This window comes from Carassius auratus, chromosome 17 (genome assembly GCF_003368295.1).
Source record: "Carassius auratus strain Wakin chromosome 17, ASM336829v1, whole genome shotgun sequence".
NCBI classification, from domain to species: Eukaryota; Metazoa; Chordata; class Actinopteri; order Cypriniformes; family Cyprinidae; genus Carassius; species Carassius auratus.
In genome coordinates, this window is record NC_039259.1 from 12,086,475 (window position 1) to 12,097,423 (window position 10,949).

The 10,949-nt window shown below is 35.6% G+C and overlaps 1 protein-coding gene across 3 annotated transcripts in view; it reads left to right on the plus strand.

Moving 5' to 3' along the window:
- LOC113117278 (arf-GAP with SH3 domain, ANK repeat and PH domain-containing protein 2-like) overlaps window positions 1-10,949 on the plus strand; it is a 59,665-nt gene that overhangs the window by 45,534 nt on the left and 3,182 nt on the right. For all 3 annotated transcript variants that reach the window (XR_003294145.1, XM_026285855.1, XM_026285857.1), the window contains 15 exons: window positions 683-731; window positions 1,402-1,568; window positions 2,910-3,043; window positions 3,472-3,566; window positions 3,653-3,842; window positions 4,795-4,880; window positions 5,058-5,173; window positions 5,686-5,753; window positions 5,853-5,960; window positions 6,234-6,462; window positions 8,221-8,367; window positions 9,689-9,803; window positions 10,138-10,223; window positions 10,319-10,398; window positions 10,821-10,934. Coding sequence is in view for 2 of the 3 variants with exons in the window: in XM_026285855.1 (XP_026141640.1) it covers window positions 683-731; window positions 1,402-1,568; window positions 2,910-3,043; window positions 3,472-3,566; window positions 3,653-3,842; window positions 4,795-4,880; window positions 5,058-5,173; window positions 5,686-5,753; window positions 5,853-5,960; window positions 6,234-6,462; window positions 8,221-8,367; window positions 9,689-9,803; window positions 10,138-10,223; window positions 10,319-10,398; window positions 10,821-10,934 (1,784 nt within the window). In the remaining variant the exon portion in view is untranslated. The remainder of the gene's footprint in view (window positions 1-682; window positions 732-1,401; window positions 1,569-2,909; window positions 3,044-3,471; window positions 3,567-3,652; window positions 3,843-4,794; window positions 4,881-5,057; window positions 5,174-5,685; window positions 5,754-5,852; window positions 5,961-6,233; window positions 6,463-8,220; window positions 8,368-9,688; window positions 9,804-10,137; window positions 10,224-10,318; window positions 10,399-10,820; window positions 10,935-10,949) is intronic.

Consider the following 10,949-nt stretch of genomic DNA (forward strand, 5'->3'; position numbering starts at 1 on the left):
GGAATATAAGGAAGACAAATTTTGAATGTTATAAAAGCAACAAATTAATATTATTCAACATATATTAGCTTTTTACATAAAATATTTAGATGTAATCTTCTTTTTGTTGGCACTAATATCCTCAAGGGGAGTGCACCGACAAATATCTCGGTTGCACCTCAGGCGTCCCGAGTTCAAGTCCTGGCTCACAGACCTTTCACAATCCTGTATAGCTACTATCATATCAAAACAAGTATTTTTTTAATGAATCTTAAAAAAAGAGAAAACACTCAGATGTAATCCTCTTTGTAATTGTTAACATTTTCATAACTATAATTGAATGGCACATTTCCCCTTGTAACCGTAACAGATTACAGTTGTGTTTACTTTTTCATTCAATTATGTAATGCCTTTACATGCAGCTAGTTACTCTCCAACAGTGGGCAACGGAAAAGGCCTATATATACAGTGCATCAGTTGATGTAGGAAAGATAAAGAGGTCACAATTTTGCAACAAAAATGTAACGATATTTGGGCATGTCTGCGGATTTAAGTTAACAGATTTCACAGACAGCACATCAATTTATGATGGGCATTGTAATATAGGGATGGACAAAATATGGGGCTCTAAACAGATCTATTATTGTCAAACCTTGACCTGTTTTCATCTAACAAAGTCTTTCTGTTCTTCTTTCACTCTTAGATGACAGAACTTATCATTTCCAGGCAGAGGATGAGCCAGAGTGTCAAATGTAAGTGTGTTTGTCTGTGTGTCCCTGCTCCATTATCTGAGGAAACCTGTCATAGGGACATTCCCTGCAGTTTTAAGGAATAACTAACTGAAAGTACCCAAATACTGCAGCTCTTCCTGTAATTAGCTGTTTTTCCTCTAATGAGGGGCATTTGGACAGCCATCAAATTAGACCTAGAAAAATCTGATTCAATTCAAAGAATGATTTCGCTGATTTGAATCTCAATTCATTTGTGTTCATTGATCTCCTTTGCAAAGCACATTTTTCATACCTCTTCTTCTTTTTTTTTCTTTTTATATAGTTATTATTCTTCAATTTTTTTTTTTTTTTTTTCAGCATAACATTATCTGTATTTACTGTATATATTAAGTTAGAAACTGTCCCTGTAATATCCTGGTTGTTTTTGTGATGGATATATACTTTAAATGCATAATTGTGGATAATAATTAATCATTGATAAAAATGGTTCCCCTTTAACTTCAATACTTTTTACTAGTTTCTTCTAGTGTAGTGATCTGCTGTTTGAGACTGTAGTTGAACTAGTTTAAAGTGAGTCGCTAGTTTCTTCTGTCTTCTCCAGCCTTGATTCCCTACGATTGTCTAAAGCTGTTACTGTCAGTAGAATCAGTGCTCTGTGTTTCTTCTTCCTCTTGATCTCTTCTCTTCTCAGATGGATCTCAGTGCTGCAGAACAGCAAGGAGGAGGCGCTCAACAACGCCTTTAAGGGTGACCAGCATGTTGGCGAGAACAACATTGTGCAGGAGCTGACCAAGGCCATCCTGGGTGAGGTCAAGCGGATGGCGGGTAACGACGTCTGCTGTGACTGCGGAGCTCCCGGTGAGTGACCTGGAAACTGACAGGAAGGAGCAGGGGGGGGGGGGGGGGGGGTCTGTTTTGAATTGGCTCACAGGAAGAACAAGTGGAAACTGGTTGTAAAGGAACTCTGTTATAAGGATTGAATTTTCATAGGCTGCTCAACATCTGTAGTCCAAAACTTTATTATTATTATTATTATTATTATTATTAATGCATTTAGTAAATGTTTTAAAATAATAATAAAATAATATAAAATAAAATGTAGTCGTAATATTATTATTATTATTATTAATAAGTATTATTATTATATAATTTAATGTGTTTAATATTATTCTTATATTATTTAATAATAATAATGGATATATCAATAAAATATAATCAAATGAATTTGTAAAATAGTATTGTAATGTATTATTTTTAATAATTAATTACTTAAATATATTATACAATAGTGATACAGTAAAAACATTAAATTAGTATTATTTTTTCCCCCATGTATTATTATTATTAAATAATAAATAATTAATGAATACATCCATGAAATGATGATATAATGTAATGAGTTTGTAAAATAGTATTGTAACATACCTATGATGTTAATTATAATATAATTATAATAATTATACAATTATTCTTGTTGTTAAATAAATTAGTAGAACAATAAGGATAATTACATAATTTAATAAAATAATGTAAAACACAATAGTGACAATACCTGTAATGTATTTTTATGAATAATTAATTACTTAAATGTGTTAGAAAATTGATAGAATAATAACATAAAAAATATAATAGTTATTATAGAATTGCATATGTTCCGTTTAATTCGCTCATTTATTATTAGTTATAATAATTATTTTAAGATTAAATAATAATTAATACATCAATGAAATAATTATGTAATGAGTTTGTAAAATAGCACTGTAACATACTTATAATGTTAATTATAATATAATTAATTATAAATTACATTATTATTATTATTATTATTAATAGTATTAAATAATAATAAATACAAAAATTAAATAATGATATTATGTAATGGATTTTTAAAAGTACTTTAACGTTCTTATAATGTTAATTATAATATAATTATAAAAATTATAAAAATATTATTTTAATATTCTGAAATTTTTTTTTTTTCTTGCCAAATATTTTTTTTAGATCAAGAAACTAATCATATTTTAGAGAATATGCGTCAAGCAATCAGCATAACTGATCATAAAACTTAATACTTGTCATGCATTATGGGAATGAGGACAAGCGGCTTCATCTTTTGTAAAGTGTCACACTGTGTTCTTGATTGACAACCTCTGTTAAAGCTGCTCATTTATTTTCTCTCTCTCTCTCAATCTCCCTCAGGCCCCACGTGGCTCTCCACCAACCTGGGCATCCTGACATGCATCGAGTGTTCAGGGATCCATCGGGAGCTGGGCGTTCACTACTCCAGAATCCAGTCACTAACACTAGATGTTCTCAGCACCTCAGAGCTCTTGGTTAGTGTTTGATCTTTGATTTCCCAGAGTGCATCTCCACAGGTTCCCCAGCACTGTGGCTGTAAACCTCAGATCGGGTTTATTTATTTATTTGGTTTGCACTGGATTCTTTTCATTCAGCCTTCATACTCGAAATGTTTATAGGGTTTGCTCAAATCTCTTCCACATGCATGATTTCAGACCAAAACGTTTTTGATCATTATAGTAATTACCCAAGACTGCAGAACTGTTAGCCACAGTGAGAAAGGCTCGCGTCTCTGATTGAATGCCAAGATACATTGTTAGGCTGATTGGGATATTGTGAAGTAGCAAAACAGATCAAATGGACCCTAAATTAATGCGTTAAGTCTGTTTGTTGGTACTTTAGTTTTGCACCACTGTTGATTCTATGCATGTGTTTGCGTTTGTGTTTGTGTTGTGGTGTTTAGCTGGCCAAGAACGTGGGGAATGCTGGGTTTAATGAGATCATGGAAGCTTGTCTGACAGCAGAAGATGTCATCAAACCAAATCCCTCCAGTGACATGTAAGCCAAGATTTGTCATCACCTTATGTCATTATACAAATTTATATTGTATGGTTGTACTTATTTAATTCCCTGCAATGGCACAGGCAAGCGAGGAAAGACTTCATCATGGCTAAATACACAGAGAAGCGCTTCGCTCGTAAGAAGTGTCCGGATGTGCTGTCCAAACTGCACACGCTCTGTGACGCCGTGAAGGCCCGGGACATCTTCTCTCTCATCCAGGTCTATGCTGAGGGTGTGGACCTAATGGAGCCCATTCCTCTGGCCAATGGCCATGTGAGAGTTTCTCCCATCTCAACTTGGATTGGATACTGTCCAACTGTTCAGCTGTGGATTTCATTTATACTTTTATATGATGTTCAAATAAAAATAATAATAATAATTATTATTATTAAAAAACACAATAATAAAGTATTTATTTTTATTTGAACTGTATTAATAAATAGTAAATGTATTATATTTACAAAACAAAATATATAATTAATATATTTGTAAAAAAAAATACTTGAAAGTTTTTTAATTATAATAATTTAATTATTTTTATTTGAACATCTCTTAAAAGGAATAAATTAAATCCACATTAACTTTATATATAAACCACAGGGAAAGCTGATATATATTTATCCTGTGGTTTTATGGTAAATGTAGATTTTTACTTTGAAATTAAGATCAAGTACAAATATTCCTAAATTATTTAGTTAATTATTTATTAAGTATTTTGTGTACACACACACACACACACACACACACACACACTTAAATTAAGTAATTAATCAAATAATGAAATATTTTTTAATATTTAAAAAACTACTTTAATGTGATGCCTTACAGATTTATTATGAAATCACAGTAGATATTTATCCTTTTGTTTGCTTTAATGTGGATTTAGTTTCTTTTCAGACATTAAAATTAAACCATTAAGTATTTCAAATAATAAATAACACACTGTTTGAATTCGATCCCTTATTTATTTATTTATTCGTTATGAATTTACAGTAGTAATCATTATTGTGATATTTCATGCAGAAAATTTGTGTTCTTTTAAATCTAATACATATTTTCGTTTCCCATGAATACCTGACATTGTATCAAACTGAACAGACAACATGTCTGTGAAATGTTACGTGGTGTTGCGTACTCATGGCTCGTCCACACACGATACGTCCAAAATCTCATGGTCTGTCAAACCCAAACAGTCTAAACACATCATGTATGTTTGCTGTGGTAGGAACAGGGTGAGACAGCCCTTCATCTGGCCGTGAGACTGGTGGACAGAACCTCCCTTCACATCATTGACTTCCTCACCCAGAACAGGTAAGACCCAGACAGTTTACTTCCCTTGTTTGCTACAACTAAATCCAACTTAATGGCTTTTTTGACCAAAGCTATTTAAAAGTGCCAGTTTTGAAGGTGACAGAGCTGTGGCTGGAATGGAAACTTGAGATCGAATGTTTTCTAAATAAGCAAAATGATGTTTAATTGTTCCCGCAGTTTAAACCTGGATAAGCAAACGGCTAAAGGAAGCACCGCGCTGCATTACTGCTGCCTGACGGACAACAGCGAGTGTCTCAAACTGCTGCTGAGAGGAAAAGCCTCTATAGACATCGGTATGCAGCTAAAGAAATCTCCTCCTGATTATAGTCCCTGTCGAAACAGGAAGTTTGGGTGTGACATTTCGACGGGGTCCCTTTAATGATGTCTTGAAGGATTCTGATAGTCCTTGTTTTGTCTGCTGGATGTTCTCACACCATGTTCTTATCCTGACTGCTGGGAGAAGTGGGTTTTGGCGATTGGAGAGGGTTTGTAATTCTGTTGTTGTCCTGTTATTAACAATCTGTCCACCAACAATGGGAAGTAAAGAGAACAGCCATATGTGGCCTAGCGGTTGTATGTGGGAGGGTGAATCTGTGCCAGGGAATCTCCTCTCAGATCCCTGCCAGCGTCTATTGTGAGCAAGCTGTCTGGAAAGACTTGGCTTTGTCTTCTCTGAAAAATAAAATCCAATACAGGAAGCCAAGAGTATAGAATGTGGTGGGAAGATGCGAAGGACGCTCTTATCCTTTCAGGCTTGATGAATGCATCAAACCAATGTATTCTGTGTCCGTGTGTGTGTGTTTAGCTAACGAGGCTGGTGAGACGCCGCTGGACATCGCCAGGAGACTCAAACACCTGCAGTGTGAAGAACTGGTGAGCCATCATATCATATTTATACACAACATCCTTGTAGATGAATATGAGCGATAGCTGCTAAGAACTGCTGGTTTATGATATGTGTCGGTCTGTTAGCTGAACCAGGCGCTTGCAGGGAAGTTCAACGCTCATGTGCATGTGGAGTACGAGTGGAGACTTCAGCATGAAGACCTGGACGAGAGTGATGAAGATCTGGATGAGAAGGTGAGGAAGAATCAAATGTGTTTGTTGAATTAGATTATGCCTTGTGACTAGTGTATAGGTGTTTGTGTGTGTGTGTGTGTGTTTGTTTGTGTAGATATTTAATAAAATATTTAAATATTTACTGATAGATATTGCTTAATTTAATTATAAATTAATTGTAAATGCATTATAATCATCTCAATAATTATGATGATTATTCTTTTTATATATGGCCTGCAAAATGGTTGCAAATGTTTGAAGTGAGTATTCAGTGTGTTCACATTGTGTCTGTAGTCCAGTCCTCACCGGCGGGACGAGAGGCCGTTTAGCTGCTACACTCTGGGCAGTAATTCCCTTCAGCCCAGTCCGGCCAGCCTGACACGAGACGCACGGGACATGGTCAAAGACAAGCAGCGGTTTGTGCCCAACCTGGTCAACAACGAGACCTATGGAACCATCATCAACACCAACTCTCCGGTCGCCCTGTCCAGCTCCGCTCCTCCTCTTCCTCCCCGAAATTTAGGTACTTCATATTTCAGTCAGCTCATGATGAAGCTGGAAAAACTGTGATTAAGGGCTGAGGGCAGAAATAGACCAGCCTCTCTCCATTACATTAAATATAAAAAAAAATCTAACTATGAAATCCAAAAACTGTAACCAAATGTATGGCATAATATATATTTTAAATAGTTTTGAGTGTGAATGCGAAGTTTTATCTCAAAATGCCTAAAATGTAATCTTGAAATTGCCACTTTTATGGTATGAGCCAAAACGCTCCGTTTATGTGTAGGTCCCATTTAAATGAAAATGAGCTGTTGCTCCCGCCTCCATTCCAGTGTTCCCAAGTCTGGGGTTTTCCCACGGAATTTGGCTACTTTAACACTGTTGCTGTGGGTTGCTTTTCATGTCCGCGGGAGGGTTTTGTTGTAAAAACCTGGCAACCCTGCGTCCCTTCTCCATAAGAGTGCGGCGCTTCAAGAGCTCATGCTCATGGCATACCGGTGTTACTGTGACTGTGTTACTGACCTCGCACATTGCTTCCAATCACTATTTTTTTATTAACTGCCACATTCATATTCATGATCATTCTGGTAGCACGTGAAGGCAGCATTTGTGAAAACAGACATTGACAATGGTACAGTAACTTTAGCAACATTAGCCTTACATAGAGCCAAGAATCTCTTTTGGAAAACAAATATATATATATATATATATATATATATATATATATACACACACACACACACACACACACACACACACACACACACACACACACACACACACACTACCAGACTAAAGTACAATTTGAATAAAAAGTCCACTGTTGCAATGTAGTAATGATAATAGTTTATAATTTACAATAATCATAACAATAACAATTGTTTACAAAAACAAATAATAGACAATATTGTAACAAATTTACAATTACAAATAATAGTTAATATATTACTATTATTAATTATAATTAGTATATAATTAGTTTATTATTGTTATTATCATTACTTATTTCATGGCATTTGTAACTATTTGCATACAATCAGTTAATTGATGTGTTAGATCACTTAATTCTATACACTACTCGACAAAAGTATAAAAAAATATTAAACTTTAAAAATAAAACTCCAGTACTTGAAGAAAAAATAAAGTTATTTCATTGTATTAATTTACTTATAATATTGATATAATTTGATAGTTATTTATGGAAGTTGTTAAGTGTTGTTAAATATACAAAACAGCTCATCAAATGCTACAGTAAGTCAAATATACATAAATGCATCTAAAAAGTCAGTAAGGCCATGATGTTCATCATTCAGGCCACACAATATGCTGCTGCTGTATTTTTAGATGTCAGGTCTCTCATCTGACCTGTTCTTGAATCCTCACACTGCACAGTGAAGAGTCTCTGAGCAGCAGGTGTCACATACAAACGCTCTCAGGTCTGGTTCAGGTCTGTTAAGATGACAGCAGATAGATGCCAGTGAACAAGAGACTCTGTCCGTCAGAGTTGAGCCTGCTTTCTGTGTTAGAACGAGATGTTTTTCTCTCTGTTGCTCTCAATCCTCAGATTTCACAATGAGCTGTATTCTTAAGACACTAATGAAATTAGGTGCATAACGGAGCTCTGCTGGTCTGGAGCAGCTCCAGGGTCCAGAAAGAGAGACATAGCAGAGCTTTCTCGTCATTTAGTAAATAAAAGCGCTGTCCTGTAGACCATTCTGAAGTCACTCTCTTTGAATCTGACATGCTCTCGCTCTTTCTTCTCTTCTCCTTCCCACAGTTCAGCCGTCTGGTCTTGCTGGAATGGTTCAGGGATCTCCCGGTTGGAAACCTGGCTCCCTAGACCTGACTGGCAGGCAGCGATCTTCCTCTGACCCCCCCAACATGCATCCTCCAGCGCCCCCCTTACGGGGCACATCCACTTCCCGTGAGTCGTCTGTACATGAATGAGTGGATGAAGCTTTGCTCCGGGCCAGTGATTCGGTTTCATGTGGATTTAGATTAAGGCCGGATTGTTCTTTGATTGATCCTGGATCAGCTTTTTGTAATGTCATGACATGGCAGCATCTTACCTCATGAATATTAATGACATTTTTGTCTTTTGCAAATTGACCATACTTAACTGTGCATTCACGTTAATATTAATATTCATGAACTAATAGCAGGTGCCAGGCTTCAGTAATTCTGGACTGCTGAAAGTCTGTTAGTGACCCATGCTCGATTTCCCCCCGCAAAATACAAAAATTCAAGAGGAGTTCACTCTTTCATTCACTGTCTTCCATTCATTTCATGTCTGTTAAGGGATTACAGATCAGTAGATAATCAAATCTGTCTTTTTGTTTTCTTAATTCAGGATCAAAAACTTTGAAATAACATGAGATGTTAAAAGTTAAAAAAGCCAACAAGCATAAGCAATATCAGTATATTTTAAATGTTTTATTATTAAATTATTCTAGTTATGCTCAGTACTATATTTATTCAGCTATAAATCAACTGTATAAAAACGATTAAAGCCGACAATAATAGCAGTATCTTTAATTTCTAAAAATGTATAAACCATGTTTTATTTATATAGGCCAAAAATGGGGAAATATCAAGAAATATAGGAATTATAGTTTCCCAATAAAATTATTTGAGTTTCATAAAATATAAAAGTTTAATAATAATGTAATTATGATGATGATGATATTTTTTTTTTATTAATGTTTATACCTAATTGGATTTTCTTAATTTGAAAACGAGCAACAAAATAAAAAACACATGTTCTCAGCATTTAAAAACAACAGAGACAAAACAAAAAAGGCTGAATATTTATTAAAAATAATAGAAATATACATTTTTCAGTTTCAGTGTGACCCTGGAGCACAAAACCAGTCTTAGGTCACTGGGGTATATTTGTAGAAATAGCTAAAAAATCATTGTAAGGGTCAAAATTATTGTTTTTTTTTTATTATTTTATGACAAAAATCAAAATAAAGGTCATGTTCCATGAAGATATTTTGTTTCTTACCGTAAATACATCAAATTTTTGATGTTATATATTTTTTTAGTAATATTCATTGCTAAGAGCTTCGTTTGGATAAATTCTAGTTGTTCATCTCTGCAATATTTAATCAGTTATAACTATATCATATAGTCAAGGAACAATTATGTTGCACAAAAATATTGCAACGTCTGTGAAAAGTTCTTGTTTTATTAGTTGTGAGGGTCTTTCATGTAACGGCAGCTATCTGACGATGTCTGTGCAGTTCTTGTGCCCAGCGGAGCTCCTGTGACTAAAACTAGCAGTGTGATGGAGCCCATGACTATACACCCCAAACCCGCCCCGGGGCCTCCTGGGCAGAACATCAACCGGACTACAAGGTCAGAATACTAAACAACCCGTGAACACACGCACACATGCACTCTGAAAAAACAACAGCCGCTATTAGCCGCTAGTACAGAACTTTCTGTAGTGTTTGTGGAGTCTGACTCCAGTAAAAGGTGAGTGTGTCCTTATCTGAACACAGAGGTGGAAAACGCCTGTAGGGAAATGCTGCTTTACCAGCTCATTAATTCCAAGTCAAGTCCTCATTCACGCACACAGTGCCAGAGGACCAGACAAGTAGGTCACTCCGATTACTAATGGTGTTACCAGCATGACCCGAGTCCAAATATCATAGCCAGGAACCTGCACATCTGTTCTTGTTGGTTGCAGCACGGATAAAACCTTCAGTAAAAGCACACTGATGCGCTCCGGATCCATCGAGAGACCAGGCAGATGTCAGAGAAACCATGTTGACTGTAAGTTGGTGTTACTTTAATAAAAGCCTAGCGACCATTGTTGTAGTGAAAATGCAAAGCTAATTGTGATATCACTTCCTGTTTCTGTGGAACAGCCAAAGAAGTTCCTGGAGGCCCCCAAAACAGCACTGGTCAAACTCTGCCTGCTACACACATGCCCAGGAAAACTTACCTGGTATGTTCAACCACAACATTGGCAAATTTAAGAGCATTTGGCATTTCCGTTTAATGTAGGTCTGTTACATTCTTCTTATTATTAGCTTAGGTTACTTTTATTATTCAATTAATTGCGGATAATAAAAAAAATCAGGCTTTTAGCTCGTTTCTCATTGAAAATGTTTTTAAAAAGGTCTTTCAAAACGGGATGAATTATAGGCCTATTATTGAAGTTAATAAAAATTAAGAGCAGCTTTATTTCAAGCAACGACTTTTAAAAACAACCTGTTTAAAACAAAATACAGTTCCTCTTATTTTTTTCACTATGTTTGGGCCACAAGTAGTTTCTCTGAGAGAATATGCGGCGTTATGCATGAGATGCATGAGTTTTTACTTTCACTTTCTGGAGAATTGAATGAGATTGTCGTTTTGTGCAAACAGAAGCCGAAGCGTGTGAAGGCCATGTATAACTGTGTGGCTGATAACCCAGACGAGCTGACGTTCTCTGAGGGTGAGGTGATCGTGGTGGATGGTGAGGAGGACCAGGAGTGGTGGGTGAGTGTGATGACA